Source organism: Amphiura filiformis, chromosome 12 (genome assembly GCF_039555335.1).
Source record: "Amphiura filiformis chromosome 12, Afil_fr2py, whole genome shotgun sequence".
NCBI lineage: Eukaryota > Metazoa > Echinodermata > Ophiuroidea > Amphilepidida > Amphiuridae > Amphiura > Amphiura filiformis.
The window spans coordinates 3,169,535-3,187,525 of NC_092639.1; the positions used below are offsets into that span (position 1 = coordinate 3,169,535).

The 17,991-nt window shown below is 37.4% G+C and overlaps 2 protein-coding genes across 2 annotated transcripts in view; one reads left to right on the plus strand and one right to left on the minus strand.

The window, feature by feature from the left end:
- The window catches only part of LOC140165663 (rab-like protein 2A), a 47,037-nt gene extending 34,072 nt beyond the window's left edge, over positions 1-12,965 (minus strand). Inside the window, exons 1-2 of the mRNA XM_072188960.1 lie at positions 12,855-12,965; positions 42-71 (exon numbers count right to left, since the gene is read on the minus strand). Coding sequence (XP_072045061.1) covers positions 42-71; positions 12,855-12,952 — 128 coding nt within the window. The 5' untranslated portion in view covers positions 12,953-12,965. The remainder of the gene's footprint in view (positions 1-41; positions 72-12,854) is intronic.
- The window catches only part of LOC140165660 (UDP-glucuronosyltransferase 2A1-like), a 455,852-nt gene that overhangs the window by 347,394 nt on the left and 90,467 nt on the right, over positions 1-17,991 (plus strand). The window lies entirely within an intron of this gene.

Genomic DNA, 17,991 nt, shown 5'->3' on the forward strand with positions numbered 1-17,991 from the left:
ATAAATAAATGCACTTGAAATCAGCTAAAGCAAAAGGATACTATCCGTCCATTAGAAACCGTTCCACTAATCTGGAAGAAAAACAGAGAGAAAAAAACATGTCAGTTACCGGAAGGAATATAGCGAGTTCATCCAGTATAAATGACAAATAAACAAACAAATTATTGACAAACAAAACAACTTCTCAACATCTACATAAAAATGGGTCTTACATGTACAATGTATAAATACAATGCATGTTTTTGTACAGCCATGCAGTTAGTCAAGGCTTATATTCAGAGACATCATTTTATTCTGTTTTTTTCCCCATAAAGTCAACTAATTAATCAACTACACTTGGTATCTAAAACTATTTCAGTATAATGCAGTAATACAACTTTTTATCAATTTTATTCACAAAATATTATACTATAGCATTATAATTCGAACTGTGATCCATTCGATGCCCTTACAAAAAAATGTACTTTAAATTAAAAATGTGTAGACAGCGACAATACATTTTGGTTTTTGAATAATCTGACACAAACTGGATCAATAATACGTTTTAAGTGAGAAATCCATCACATTGCTATTGACACACTACTTCAGTCCTGAAGCCGAACAATACATTATATTCAGAGCAAATGGAAAGTCTAAACATTGGTTAGCATGGCAACTATAATAACCATGGTAACCTTGTTTTCTGTCCCATATGTAGTTGATATTCATTAAGATGAAACCATTGAGGCATGTTTTATGAAATCATATTTCACAGGCAATGTACACCAGCTAATTGTCAATATCTGACATCAAAATTGAAAGCAATATATAACATTACATTAAGGGATCCAAAATGGCGTTTATTGCGTTTCGACAGTATTTTTTGTGGGACATGAGAGCACCTCAGACCTATCGAATTGCATTCTGAATCTGAAGCATGTCTTTCTGATATCAAATAATTTTCATTTTTTTAAATCACAAAATAATACAAATTTTATGACAAATTATAAAAATTTGATATTTTTCAAATTTTTGATATATAACAGTCCTCAAAGTAAATTATATAAATCTAATGATATATTCTTAATGTGTATGTAGCAGGGAGGAAAAGCCGATAATCAATTAAAAATTTTGACCTTTCATATTGAAGATATGGAAAAAAAAAAAAAGACCAAATTTTTTTTGGTGTTTTGGGAAAAAAAATCCATATCTTCAATACGAAAGGTCAAAATTTTCAATTGATCGTCGGCTTTTCATCCCACCTACATACACTTTTAGTATAAATCATCAGATTTATAAAGTTTACTTCAAGTTCAAGTACTGTTAAATATCAAAAATATCAATTTTTAATGATTTGCCATAAAATGTGTATTAAATTGCGAATTTCAAAAAATCAAAATTATTTGATATTGACATTCTTCGTATTCAGAATGCAATTCGATACATGTATGTCTGATGTGCTCTAATGTCCCAAAATAAATACTGTCCAAACGTTCATACCCCAGCCCTTAAAGAGCCAGTCTCGCTAATCATGTACATAAATAAGGGGGGTTGTGATCAGGCCCGTAGCCAGGATTTATTTTTGGGGGGGGGGTGCTGATTTTGAATTTTGAAATTTGGACCTTTGGAATTTGGAAAATAGAATTTTCTCTCTAAAAAAAAAATTTTGGTACATATTGACACCAACAACACACACGTACAATATGAGCATGCACAGCCCCCTCGTTCAGCTTTAAAAAATTCTTGAAATTTCAGCCTCTCTGACTCTGAGCCTAACTTGCATATGGTAAACTTTGGAGGTGCATAACATCGTGCGCCATCATTATCCCAACCTGCATTTTGCATTTTTTTGAAGTACCAAATTGTTACATTACAAAAAGAGTTGGGATCTTGATGGCCCACAAAATCAGCAAATCCAATGATTTGATGAAAAGCGCCCTCGTGCAAACTTCAAAGCATGATAACGGGCGGCACCATAAAGATCCCAAGTCCGAACAAGTTTGAAATTACAGACCTCAATGGTAAGTTTCATTTTTCAGCAAAAAGTTTTTGGGATTTCGATGGCGCGTATAGTTAACAGAGGTCAAAGGTCAAAATTTCCTATTTTCGCACATTTTTACATGCCTGTATTATTGCGCGCCAACGTCACCTGACTCTCCGAATAGCATTTCATCAGAGAATAGGTAATTCTCTGCAAGTACTGAAAAAATTAGCTTGGGATCTCTTGATCTTCATATTTTTCTGATTTTTTGAAAATGGTCTTAGCCTCATGTGGATGTCAATAATTGCCCTCTTTTTCCCTCATTAAATTAAGACGCATGGGCTTTTTACTGCATCACAAAAAAATGCGCCAACAAATCCCAATTTTATTTTTCATCATCTAGCTTCTTTGGCAACAGGTAGACAAAAAAAGTAACAGCTACTTGGGATCAAGTGGGCGCACTAATATAAAAGAGGTCAAAGGTCAAGCTTTGTGTCAAAGTGACGCATATTTGCCTATGTGCAGCACAAAAGTGGAACTTTGACCCATAATAAAAATGTGCGCCAACATGATGATGATCCCATCTTATTTTTTGGATGATTGCAAAAAAAAAAAAAGTGGGATTATGTGGCAACAGTGGCCTATGGAGCAGTGTAATACACAAAATCATGCATAACTCGCAAATGCAAAATCGGAATCAACTGAAATTTTGGGAATAATCTTTTTTCGTGGATATCTACTGAAAAATGTCATAAAAAGAGGATGCTAGGATCACAAAATCCTCCTTTAAATATTTGAAATACCAAACTGTAATTACATTGTAAAAGGAGATATAACAAAATTCATTTTTAAAATTAATATCAAGTTAATCCAAGCTTCTGTAGACCTTGTTTTGTGGGATATGTGCGAGCGCAGATTGGCCGAACATTGCCAAAAAGTGGTCAAAATTTGTATCTAATTACCATCCAATTAACTAATTAATTAATTGCATGAATGCACATTATGCTTGCATCAAAAGTTAGATCTATCATTCAGTGAAGTGCATGTGAAATCAGACAGAGCCCCACAGGCAGGGACTTTCTTTTGAGGAGAGCGAGAGTAATAATTGCTCTCTACAGCTCTCCTTAAATATGATATAGGAGAGTGATTTTTAGCTCTCCTTAGTTGACCATTCTCTCCTTACTTTCTATTGTATAACAGCTCTCCTTGAAGGCTCCACAAGAGCTATTTAATGCTCTCCTGCAAATTCCAAAAGACAGTCCCTGCACAGGTGTATTACTTCTCTACTTACGTAAATTTATAGGCGACTCTTTTTAGCCCTGTTTGTGTGTAATGTCTTAGTCCTAGTACATGTAACTAGAAAGATTGAACACTATCATAATCATTTGGATGTTTAAACGAGCTGTTGCTCACATCCTAGATATCTCGCCTATACACACATCCGAAAGTTGCACACATTTCCTAAATTAACAAAAATTTTATACAATGCTGTTGGTAGACGTATTTCACTATTCTATCTAGTTTCTTCTGTTGATTACCTACATGTATACGGTATATTTGTATCATTACTTTTGCAAAATAATAAGTTTAAAGGTGTTTTCTTTCTACTACTGGGGAGTGAAAAAAGGAAGAACTGGATGTATTGTACATGTAGGTGAAAAGGTCAAACTGTTGTTTATTTTGAAGATCTATCCACGTGGTGGCGTTGTTTATATAAATTCTCCTTCAGACGGATTGGGTTGTTTTTTTGTTCCTGTTTGATTTTTGATTTGAATTAAATACATGTAATATGTTTGCTTGAATTCATACGAACTTTCTATATTTCTAAACCCATGCATGAATAATCCTCTAGGTTCGGGTGTAAAATCAATTGATCGACCAAACTATTGTCACCTGCCAAGGATTTTCATCCCGCACACCTGGACAAATATGTGACAGGCCGTCTCACAGAAATTCCCACAATGCAACATTCAAATGGCTCCTTACAAAAAATGTACATGAATAGCACGTTGCGCAGAGAAACTGCAGCGAAAATCATCTGTTTTTAACATAAGTTCAAATACGAAGGAATCAAGGTGACTTTTAGGTGAGCATACTTTAAGGTTTTGTTTTAGTGAACTGCAACTTGTGATTTACATAGGGACAGGAAACGTGTTTCGTACTCTCCAGGGTAGCGCTAGGACATTTTGCTCTAGAGTCCGCAGGGACCCCCAAACTTGCAGAAAATCTGAAAGTAGGGGGTCCGTCGTAGTAGAGTTTGCCGAGTCAGAGTTGCACAAATGCAGCATAAATAGTGCAGTCCAGGTACTCTCCAATTTCCCTGTATTGCCTTGTTTATATATATATGCTGCCACATTCTAATGGGCCCTGAGACTGTGACATTAGCAGATAATACCCAATCTATGTACCGTATTGTTTGTAATAAACGCTCCCCCTCTAATAAACGCCCCCTCCAATTTTTCTGTGCAAAATTGACAAAAAATGCAATCATTTCCATGCCATATCGTGTAGGTAAGCTTAAAACTTGCATCAGTCATGTCAGTCACGATCGCTATATTGAATGGACAAAACATGTTATGACTCAACTCTCATCCATTTCATCGCTTAATTATGCTAGAATTTCACTAATTCCATGCACTTACAAGAGTAATTTTGTTGTATTTCCCACGAAAATATCATTTTCCGTGGGCGCCGCCATCATGTATAGTCGTGAATCCCTCCTTTTAATAGGAGCACCATCGGGAAATTGAACCTGATTTTTAAGATTTTTTCACTGACAATTCACTTCCAATAAACGCCCCCCTTTTGGAAAAATGCAACGCCCCCGGGGCGTTTATTACAAACAATACGGTAAATGTAAAATGTTGTCACATTCTCAGTTACTGGGACTATGTAATGTCTATGGAATCCATTACCTAATTGAAGATTTTTTACTGTAACTCTCACAATACACGTAGAAACATACCTGTATAGCCAATCCTGCATATGCTAATTCCACTATCGCTGGGGCAAAAAGCAAAGTGCGCATGTGCCGAGACCTCATTAGATGACGTCACCTATTGAAGCTGGCTTCGGTCTATGGCCGAGCGGGAAATATTCATTCATAAAAGATGCCTCGAATATTGACAAATTTGTCCGACTTTACCCGAAGTAAACTGATCATGTGCCATGACCTGATATTAACATACAAAATGGATTCCATACTGACGAAAAAGTGTGAAAATCGATGAAGTTTTGGCATCAAAATTCATCATTTCGGACCATGTTACGGCGCAACATTTCTGATACTAATGGCGCAAAATAGTCGGAAACTAGTGGTGGAATTTCGCACTTGGATCATAATCTTAAATTTTTTTTTGAGCAACAGGAACTTTTGTACAGGTTTTTACAACTTTAAAGGTCAGATTTGTGAACAAGCCTGGAAACAAGCAGGCGCCGAGCGATTTTTACCCTACGGTTACCGAGTTTTGACGCCTGGATCCAACCAGAATTACGCCCAGGCGCCAGAGAAAATCTGTATTTTGCGCCCGGTATATATGACCAGTATTGCTCCATTTTGTCAAGTTCAGTGCTCCGAAATGGCCCCGGTCCCCGCACTCCGTGCATCCGCGGGTATTCATGCTTGTCGGTGAACTTTAAAAACACCCCCTTTTGCATCTTATTTCGCGAAGTTTTTAGGGGGAAAACACCCCTTTTTTTTAGCGATTTCGCGGATTATTTGCCCTTCGACAATACCCCTATTTTCGCTAAAACGCGAACGATATTTCTAATATACTTTTTTCTGGCAGGAACGCGTAGGCTGCTCGATGAAATACCTTTTTTTTCAATTTCGCGAACACGTGGTTTGAAAAAACACCCCTTTTTTTGTGTGTTTCGCGAATCGCGTTTCTTCATCTGAAAACACCCCTTATTTCGCGAAATTTTCGACGAGCATGAATACCCGCGGATGCACGGAGTGCGGGGACCGGGGAAATGGCCCAGTAAAACTTCGTCAGGCAAGCTCATTTCCACTCAAAATATTGGCCATTTCCAATGTATTTTCAACAAAATGCAGTGCCAAATCTTATCTTTTACGTAATATTTTGCCAATTTTCCTTGATATTTGCCTTCAGGGCTCATAATTTTGGCAGTATTTTGCCTTGTTTTCTGGTTAGGTGATCACGATAATCGCGATCATGAAGGCGGCCATCTTGAATTTTGCCGATGGTTGTTTCTAGATTTTTTTAATACAATTTTCCTAAAATCATGAAAAAAAACGGGTAAGGCCAAATTGAGCCCTGATTTTAGTCATTAGATTCACATATTACCGGGGTAATAGAATAAAATAAAATAAAATAAAATAAAATATCTAGAATAGAATAGAAAAGAATAGAACAAAACAAAAAAATAAAAAAAATTAAAAAAAAAATATAAAAAAAAATTAAAAAAAAAATAAAAAATAAAAAAAAAAAAAAAATAAAAAAAATAAAAAATAAAATAAAATGCCAATGTGTTTCTAAATATTGTTTTTCATAAAAAAAAGAAAAAATAAAATAAAATAAAATAAAATAAGACTCATAGTTTTTTAACTGGTCTGTTCAGATATATAATAACATTGTTATTTAACTTGTTATTTGTTAAAATATAATAAGATTAAAGGTCGCATGTCACAAATAGGTCACCCATAAATGGAGGAGCCGTAACATGAAAATGCTTTCTTCCCACTTCAAGTCAGTTTATTTTAAAAATATGATACCTATTTTAGAAAGTTTGGTGTCATTTTGTAGATAATTATGTTCTTTGTCAAATACAAAAAACCCCAAGTCAATTGGACAACTACTTTGAGATTTATACTTCAATATGTAAGATGTGTCAATGGAGGAGCTGGGTCGGGTGAGCGGGGCGGGTGAGCCCCATAGGGTTGTACACAAAATTGTGAAAATATGGCAAACTTCAAACCTTTGTATCTTAAAAAGTACAACTAGCATGGACACCAAATTGCACATATATCATCCTGGATTGTTAATCTACCTCATAGTAGATCAACTGTAACAAAAGATGTAACTAATTAATTGCCTAATTAAATGCTAATTAAGACAGTTTTCCCTATATGTTACTGTACAAAGTGTGCACGTAATGCTCAGACATTTCTAAATGGCCTATCTCTTGCCCGAGTCACCCTGATTATTCAAAAGTACACATATTTTTAAGGACATTTGATGAGGAATTCAATTTTGCTATTAGTTTAAGTGCCAGACATGAAGGAAAAAAGTTTTGATTGATAATGTCATACAAATTGTAAAATTATTTTACAATTTTTGACCACCCTGTATGTTTAACGCAAGGGATACCAAACTCTTTCTTCCTAATTTGTTGGAAGGGTCCATGCAATGTCTTTCTGAATCCATATATTTTGAGCTACATAGCTTTCAGAAAAAGAAAATATGGGGTTTACTATGACACAAAAGATGTTAATTTTGTTGATGTTCCACCCTGTATATTTCTTACCCACCCTGTATTTTGATATTATACTTTGTTGATTTGGCATCCTTGTAATATAAGCTTTCCAGAAATGTATACTTTTAATGGTCTAAAATGTATTCATTAAAAGTTGTGTTGAAGTGAATCAAAATTGGTGATATTTTTATCATAAAACACTATGTTACACAAAAGATGACCAATTCATGACATGCTACCTAAAACAAATAACATGGATCTAAACATCTTAGGTGACTAGGTGAGTATCGAAAGCTGTAGAAATAACAAAAATAAGCATTTTGATACTTTCAGAAAATTGGCTCCTGGCTCTTTAAAAATGGCTCCTGGTTCAGTAGAAAATTACAGGACCAGGAGCCGCTTTTCCAAATATTTGGCTCCTGGTTCAGACGGACTTATTTCCAGGCCTGTTTGTGAATGAATCAATAGGGTGCATCGCCGAATTTTCTGGTGAAAGGACGTTTGCATTTAGGTATGTTTGACATTTATTCGCCAAAATTTCATTTTCCGATGCATGTAAAATACCGCACGACTCGTGTAGGGCATTACTGTGTGTAGTATACTGTGTGTGTTGTGCTTATATTCACGGCGCGACCAGTGTGGGGTTTTGCACTGTGCAGGCGATCCCACGCAGTCATTGAGTGGGCTCATGAATAAATTAATTAGTTGATTCGCGATCGCGTCTCTTATTGGTCAGTAAGCATGATTGATGTCATTGCTGATAGATGCAGAGTCTGATCAAAGTAAATATAATTGGGAACGTTTCTATGTGCAATACTAGTCCAAATGGACTGGTGGTAGGCCTATGGTTTTATTTTTTAGAGCAGACTTCTAAATCTAGCAATAAACATGTTAAAATTGATACCAAATTATTAAATACTTTGAACGCAGTCATGTACTAGAATAAACAAGAATGAAACTTGAAAAAAGAAAGTTGAATTGTATTGCTCCCCCAGCCCATTTTAGCGTACCCAGGTCATGGCATACATTGTACATGTATATGACCATACACTTGTTGACCCCCAATTTTTTTTAGCCAAGGGAAGGGCCTGTTGTCTACATGTCCATGTGTATCGACGTCAGCCTAGCCCTAGCCTATTAGGCTAAAGATGAACCGACGGCACTGGTGAGCGGGGGGAGGGGGCACCGGCCTCCCCGCCCGCCTCCCACACACTGGCATGCTGGTCACTGCTACTGGCTACGGGCCTACGCCACTGATCATGAACATGGTCATGCATGTTTATCATCCCTGCAATCAATGAATGTCTGATATAGGTATGTGAGCATTCCTTACCTGAGCATGCGCAATATTCAGCCTCTCTCAGCATAGGGAAATCGCGCACCCGGCGCCATTTTGGAAATTCATTACCGGTAGTAAATTTTATGGCGATGTTTTTGAAAATATTTTTTTGGGGAATTAGATCGAGTTAGAAACAGTTCCAAAGCTTACAAGGCCAAGTCAAAAGGTTAAACTTGATCATACCCCGGAAGAGGTCAGATGATTCGCACGTGGTCGCGGCAAATTTTGGCGACTTTCTAGTGGGTTTGAAAGTGACGATTTCGATCTAATTTTTTTCGGAAATTACTCTCCAAATATCTAAATAACGGAATTCAGCGGTAAGTTAAATGGAGCACGCGGTGAATAAAGGTAGTTTTTTGTACATAAAAATGTTTGGTTTGATGAGATTTGATGGATGCCTTGCGCAAAAAGTGAGTGAACTGGGGACTTTGTGTAGTACGAATTCTGCGACTTTTGCCAGTGAGTGAACATGTTTAAGGTTAAATGCAATTGATTTTCAAGGCTTGATTCCAGAGGGGCGTAAGTTAATAATGGAAACAGCCATGCAGAAAAGAATGAACTCACGCGTAAAATAGTGTATCAATCTGAACTAGGGCCGCCACGGACAAACCGCTGCTCGTGAGTCATCCTATATGTTGCAGGGATAGGGAGGGGGCGACCATGATAGGACCATATGGGCTGATTGGGGGGGGGGTGATTGTGGGCAGCCGTTTTGCAATTTTCCTTTGGATTTTCTAAATTTTCACTTTTTAAAAACTATCCTGAATGATATCTGTCGTGAAATAAATCAATGCTTCCCATGCTATAATAGGCCTAGTAGGCCTATTTATACCCTGATTATGCAATATATAGGCCTACAACAATAACTACAACAACAATAACAAAACCAACAACCAATATTTTGTTAATCGAATTTGTAAAAATATATTCATAGGCGGCGCCTATTAGACTAGAATAGCCTAAAAATTCCTGAATTATATCATGAAAAAAAACGGGCAAAAACAAACAATCGCTGCAGTCAGAAAGAAAGAAACGAACAAGAAAAAAGAAAAAAGTGAGAGAAAAATAAAATAAAATAAAGGGAATGGACCACGTGAGGGACTCGAACACGTACCAAATTTTCCAGCTCAAAAGTATAGTATTATATAGTCGAGCGTATAAGTCCGGTAGCGCTAACCGATTGAGCAACTGAAGGGACATATGAAATCGATTGATCTCAAACTGACTATTATGGAATAGTGCGTAAACAGGCTCTTATGATAAACACGCTCATTACCGCTGTAAATGTCGGAGGTATCGATGGCGAAAAACCTCGTTTTTTGCAAAAGTAGCTTAAATTTGGAGTGAAATTCAAATGGTAAAAGTAAGCGCCAGACATTGGAGAAATAATGTAGGCAGTTAGAAATCAAAATTAACGTTCCACAATCCAGATATCGATAATGTTACATAACAGTGTTTTGTGGTACAAGATTCTCGAAAATTGTTCCCCAAAACGGGCTAATAAAATTTAATCGGTACTGTATTTGGTTCTTCCCCATGGCAACATTATTTCTTTGGTCGATTTTAGTAAAATAAAAAAAAGGAGAAAACAATCACTCGGCGTGGTTTTATACGGAGCGAAAATTTGAAAAAAACTGCATGGAACGCGTTTTTGATCTTGTGAACATGGTGCGTAAAAATGATTTAAACGACGGATTTTCAAACGGATTCTAAAAATTTGTATAAACACACAAAAAAAATGTAAAGATACATCCATGCACCAACATTTGACTCACTGCGATATTTCATTGCTGAGAAAACGCGGTTTTAGAGAACAACTTTATACGTCTTTTATACGTTTTTTATACGTTTCTTTGTATAACCTTAACCCGGCATGGTTTGCGTATACTAATTGAATGGGCTCATGCTGTGAATGCTGGGATAGATTCTCATTCTGTGCCGACTATGAGTCTGGGGAAGAAGCAAATTTGGACCTTTCCTTTTCCTATCCCATCATGCATATCTATGATAGATGCTGAATGACTGGGGTGGGCACATCGGGTATGATGGCCGGGGGGCATTTTCCTATTTGATTTTCTAAATGTTCAAATTGATGGGGGAGGGACGTACTCCTATGATGCTACGTCATGGGGGGGGGGTAACTTGAGCAGGAGTGACCCCATTCTGATGATCAAGTGAACTGGCCCTCGAGTTTCCGCAATGATCTTCGGAATAGGGAGCATGCGCCAGCCAGTGCTCCAAAGGGTGCCTGCTCAAAGACAAAACTTAAGCTGGGGAAGGGGCAGGGGGTTCATACTTGAGCAGGAGTGACCCCATTCTGATGATCAAGTGAACTGGCCCTCGAGTTTCATAATGATCTTCGGAATAGGGAGCATGCGCCAGCCAGTGCTCCAAAGGGTGCCTGCTCAAAGACAAAACTTAAAGCTGGGGGAAGGGGCAGGGGGGTTCATACTTGAGCAGGAGTGACCCCATTCTGATGATCAAGTGAACTGGCCCTCGAGTTTCCGCAATGATCTTCGGAATATGGAGCATGCGCCAGCCAGTGCTCCAAAGGGTGCCTGCTCAAAGACAAAACTTAAGCTGGGGGAAGGGGGCAATGGAGTTCATACTTGAGCAGGAGTGACCCCATTCTGATGATTAAGTGAACTGGCCCTTGAGTTTCCGCAATGGTCTTCGGAATAGGGAGCATGCGCCAGCCAGTGCTCCAAAGGGTGCCTGCTCAAAAACATTTTCCTGGGGAGGGGGGGTGAATGCATCAGCTAGTGCTTATAATAATTAATTACCCCCCCCCCCTTGTATCAGTGAAAAGGTGTACTCGGGTGGGTAGTATCAAAACCGTGAGTTTTTCAATGACAAAACAAAAACAAAATAAGACACTTGAACACAAATTTCAGTTTTTCTTTATTTTTGCATGATGTTGGCCCTCTCAGGGACTGCCTTTTGAGGAGAGCGAGAGCAATCGCTCTCTACTGCTCTTTAATTTAATGCTCTCCTGCAAATTCCAAAAGACAGTCCCTGGTTACCATCCTCTGTCAAAGCTGGAATCTGCATCAGAAAACAGAAATAAAACAAAATGTTACTCATACATGTTCATTTGTATATTAGGGGGATATCATTTTCTGCGGAAGGGGGCTCCCAAATTTACGAAAAGTCAGCATCAATAAAATTGCGACCCCCCCTATTTCGGCAGCACCTTAGGGCCTATGTACCCCATGAAGAGGCTAAAATTGTATTCAGTCTTTTTGAATAAGATAAACACACTATCTGTGGTCATCTTGAGACTCCCTACATTTTGGTCATCAAAATTGTATGACCCCCTATTTTTCTTTTTAAAAAAAAGGACCCCCGACCCCCCGTGTATATTTGGGACCCCCCCCCCCCTTCCAAAGAAAATGATCCAGGCCTTATGTTCACATCAATACAAATTCAATCAATCTAGGATTACATTTACAGTTCAGTACCGGTAAATGACAAGTGCTTGTTTCTTAAAATTGTACAGTATAGGCCTATAACCATTTTAATATGTGCATGCACAAAAAGTTTGTACAGGAAATTGGCTGAAAAATTGAGACATTCAAATTAGCATATCTCCATAACCACATGTCGTATGACATTCATTTATGCCTCATCAGTTTTCTTTCATTTAGCTCTTTAATATGAGATTACTTTGATGAGAATCAAAAAAAGTTCAAATTTTTTTGTATTGTACCTATCTGATACATACCGTGGAAACTTGGCATGTTGCCCAAGGGGGTCGACGCTAAGTCAGGACTCAAGTACCGCGTGAGCAAACTCAATAAATAAAATTATAAATCATGAAATACTAAAATAGCGCAAGAAATATAGCTGGCGTACATAATAAAAGAAACTTTGCGCGATGTCACCAGGTACGCTTAGAGGGCACAGGCATGGAAAATTCCAATCTGTGTATTAATAATCTACATGTAAGGTCTGACAGGTGCCATTCATGTATTGAACTAGCATGCAAGAGGTAGAGAGGCAGTGCAAAACAAATGGGAAATGACGATACGGATATTCGTCTACAACGGCACGGCTAGCTACAAAATAAAGAACGCGATGTACAAACAACTAAGGAGAATCAATGATAGTAACACTTACTTTGACTTTCCAACAGCTGAATCTCCAAGACATATTATTTTTACTGTGTTTTCGTTATTTTTTCCGTCAGTGACAGGACTCTCCGTGCGATCCGCCATATTTGATCAGAAAAATATGTGAGTGCTAGGAATTGTGGGTATCCGGAAGTGCAAAGCGTTCTTGGCAACATGTTCAGAAGGGGGCGGTATTGAAATTAAATTAAATGGCACAAAAATGATTTGTAGCGGAGGCGGAGCGGTCGAGGAGCGTCACAGTGACGATTTCAATCAGGCCTCGAAATATTAAGCCAGAATTTCTGAGGGCCATTTGGGCCCTTCCGCCCTTGATCTTAAATGTTTGAGGGCCCTCACAAATTTGTGTGGGCCCGAATTAGGGCCATTGGTTTTAACCTATGAACCCCACAAAAAGCTACAAAAAAAGTAAGCAAATTGCCACAAATTTTGCGGGCCATTGGGCCCACCGGATGTGTCTTTTGTGGGCCCTCACTGATTTTCGGGAGCCGAGGGCCCTTGGGCCCTCCATATTTTGAGCCCTGATTTCAATGTTAAATTACCTGACACAGGGACACCAGTCATTACTATTTCCAAGACCCTGAAAAATGATGCACTTGATTTGAAGTTTAAAACCGTATTTCGTGAAGTGGGACGGAGGGAGGCAAACAAAACACGACAATTTTCCAAAAACTTGTGATTTATAATTTTTAAACTAGTTTCAAATTTCTCATTTAGGCCTACGGCACGACATGAGGTGAGGTATAAAAGTTCATCTTGGTGTCGGCACACTCTCAGAACATTGGATAAAAAATGAATGGGCAGAAAACAGTTGGTTAAAAAATGCCCAACAATGGTTAAGATTCTTGAAGTTGGGCAAAATACAGTTTAATACATGGTTGGTCAAACCTGTCAATCTGGTATTTACACAATGTTGGTTAAAGGTTAACCAACCTTGGTAAAAAAAACATCCTTTTCCCGCCAATAAAGTTGGGCAAAGTATGGTTTTGCCCAACCATGGTCACATGGTGTTCCTTTGCGAACTGTGATTGGTCATTGTGTTGGGCAAAAATGCATTTCAGAAAACAAGATGGCCGATATGAGTGGCTTGCTGCAAAGCGGTGGATCAGGGTCTTCAAGATCTGTTGGAGACATTTGAAGGTATGAAATTATATTATAAAGTATATCATTTCATCGGGTATAACACTTAGTTTAAGTGTGTGCGAGGCCGAGACTGTGAGCAAGACTTACGATGCTTTATCGACGACAACTACCACCACAACCGGTAAAGCTTAAGCTTAAGCTTACCGGTTGTGGTGGTAGCTGTCGTCGATAAAGCATCGTATATAAGTCTTGCTCACAGTCTGGCCTCGCACACACTTAAACTAAATGTTATACCCGATAAAATGTTTATAATATAATTTCCTGCCTTCAAATGTCTCCAATTGGTTAAAATATGAACAATGAAATGAACTTCCCATTCATAGTGTTTAACCAACTATTGGTTATATTTTGCCCAACATGCTTTGCCCAACTGGTTGGTTACCGTAATGTTAACCAGTAGTTGGTCAATGTTTTTAACCAACCTGTGGTTATATTGTTAACCAACCCAGGTTGGTTAACAATATAACCAACTGTTGGGCTGTTCACCTGTAAATACATGGTTGGTTAAAATTTTAACCAAGTTGGTTAACATTTTTAACCAATGTTCTGAGAGTGCACTATGATAATGCTCCAAAACAGTTCGCTAACAGAGACAAAACATCTTTATTTTTCAGGTATTTCGCGATTTTTTTCTCCTTTTTTTGCCCTTCAACAACTATCCCTTTTGGTTAAACTTTAATGCGTACAATATTTCAAAGATAGGCCTAGGCCTACCTGAAAACGCGTAGGCCATTAGACTATGCCACTGAGTCGAATTTTATTAAAAATAGGACCTATGTTATTATTAGTCATGATGAACCCATTTCGCTGAACTCAAAATTATATACCGGGTACTGATGTTTTAATATTAAAATTAAAGTATTCAATAGTAAAATGGTCATAAAGAATTAAGAATATCAGATGATTAGTGACAATAAAAGTAAGTGCAACATTATCTTGCATAATTATAATGGCTCACTTTAATACTGAACAATTCTGATTTTGGAATCTACCAGTTTTATAGCGAACCACGAAAGGGAAGCTAACAAACAGATGGAGTGCGGTGACTGAAAAGATCAGATAAGCCTACAGATGTGAAAATCTATCAGTTGCACACAAATCAATATAAATCAGAGTTTTATGCTTAAGGGTAGACGAGGTATTGTTGGTCGAAGCAACATTAAAAATCGATTTTCATTATCTATATCAATATATTATTAAAAATTATTGCCTTGATGTTTTGGAAAAGTTCATTCTACAAATCATATACTTTGCAAACTTGCTTAATGTATTGTTGTTAATGAGTTATGTACGTTTTACAAAAGTGTTGTTGTTTCAGCCCTCTTTACAACGTAACTCAAGAACCGCAGCACCTATAAAAGTGTATCTGTGATATTTATATTCTTCTACACGCTGGCTATGAATTGAGCAATGCAGTTTTTGCCAAAGCTCACTACCATTCGTAAGATGCTGTGTACTACCAAATCACAACAGTTTAAAATAATTAATAACCTTAAATGTAATAGCCAGAGTATGCAAAATGGGCAAGTGGACTACGGAGAAGTCTAGTAGGCCTATAAGCCTACTATACCGGTCCCAAAACTAAGGTTTGCGCATTTTTGTACAACTCACGACTCGCGTTGATTTTGTCAACAGAATTAACCCACCACATTATCTTATTTCGCGAAATTTCCGACGAGAAGGCCTACGGGGTTACACCCTCAGGCTCCCCATGGTCTTAACTCCCTATAGTAGGCCTAACCTATATAGGCCCGGCCTATACCGTAGACTAGTTAGTCCAACTTCTACCCCAGTTGCATCTCTCTTGATGAGTTAAGAGTCCACTTTTCACCATCAATAAAGATCGATAAGTGGGAGAAAAAAGACTAAAGTCCCCTGTTGGTATGGTTTTAAAAAGTCCCAAAAAGGCAAATTTTAGAGGATTTAGGTTAGGTTATAGGTCTTCTTTTTACAAATTTATGCGCAACAAGCGAACCGTTTTTCATTCATTCGAAAAATGTATGGAAGAGTCGAGTGTTTTCTAAGAGTTTGACAATATCTTTTTTCATTTCTTTAACATTTTTTACATGTTTTTACAGTTTCTTTTGTTTGTTTTGTTTTAATTCAAAAGGGCATTGCGTGATCCACAGCCTCATCCCCAATCTATTCTAAAAAAAAAGGTTGAGATTTTTATACCACTGGAAACCTCTGGCTAAATAATGTTTATGTACCAAATATTTCTTGCAGATTAATTCGTTCAATAAAATATCGTCAAATTTGAATTTAAACCACTGGTCATTGACAAGGGGTATCACGCGTAGCCACAAAGTTTCAAATAGCACCCAAACAAGTCCCGGGGGGCACTTCAATTTGAAATGGATATGGGCTGGCACTTTCGCACTAAGGGGCATTCGGTGAGAGCAAAATGTAAAAAATATGGGGTCATTGGGTGAGAACATGACTTTTTTTTAAATGGAATCTTTGGGTGAGAGCCGAAACAGCGCCACATAGTACAGAAACCTCGAAAATCGGATTTCTAGTTCTAAATAGCTTCAAATTTCTTTGATTTTTAAAATAAGTAACAAAATCAGTGAGAAATGAAACTTGCTGTTCATATTGAACTTGTAAGGGTCTTTGGGTGACAGATCAAATGGAAAAATAGGGGGTCTTTGGGTGACAGAGCATGTGTTCGTAAAAAAATATGGGGTCTTTGGGTGACAGCGATGCTGAAAAAGGGGGTCTTAGCAGCCCTACATACGCGTCACCTCCAAAGTTGTAGTGCCCCCCGGAAACAAGTAAGTAGGCCTATTTACGAGGTCTGAAAAGTACAATTTCATACCCTAAATAAGTATTGACATTATTTTTGCCCCCATTAGAAGCAAGTAAATCATGCAGTCATATTTTGACTCTAAAACCCTTCATGATAACTGGGAAAACACAAATTCAAAAGTTCATAACTTTTAACCTTTATTACAAGATACAAGATACAAGATACAAGATATTTTATTTTCCCATAATTCACATGAAATCACACAAGTATATATTTTAAAAAACAAAGGCAATATCAAACAAACGAATTATGGAGGGATGACCAGAAGGCCAGTAAGGCCAGAGGAAGTCACCCCCTTAACAAAGAAATGTTACCATCAAAAAAGTAAAAACAAAACAAAGCATAACAAACAAACGAGAAACACAATGCTCAAGAATTAATCATATTTTGAGATCAAGTCACGTTTATATATCTTACGGAAATGTTTCAATGAATTTGCCGTTTTTATTGAATTTGGCAATGAATTCCATAATATAGGACCAGCAGTACGAATGGCATGGTCAGTAAATGTTTTGTTGTTCTTCATTAAGTTGAATTTATCTGCGTTTCTCGTTTGGTAATTATGAATATTGGAACGTAGTGTAAAGAAGCCATCAAATACGCCCGGTAATTCATTATTACTGTACTTGTACATAAATACCCCCAATTCAAGTTTGTAGGTGTCTGCAAGAGTTAAAATATTGTATTTGGCAAATAAGGGAGCAGTGTGGCTTCTATAATGACTATTTGCTATTGTCCTCACAGCCCATTTCTGTAATTTCATAATTTTATCCAAGTATGTTTTACACGTATCACCCCAAATCAATATTCCGTAATTTAAATAAGGTAAAACAAGAGTACAATATAGAGAATACAGGATACGATCAGGTACATAAAATTTAAGTTTGTTCATAACTCCAATATTTCGCGAGATGGTTTTTGCTATACAGTTTATATGGTATTTCCACGTCAAACATTCATCAATAATCACACCCAGGAATTTTGTATTAGTAACCCGTTCCAGAACTGACTCATCTAAAATGATCTCAGGAGATACATCACACACAGTTGAGTTTATTTTTGATGTCATATGTGGTGTACCCAAAACCATGTAATTTGTTTTACTTGCATTTACCGATAGTTTGTTCGACTTGAACCAATTACTAATTTCTTTCAATTCATTATTAATTAATTG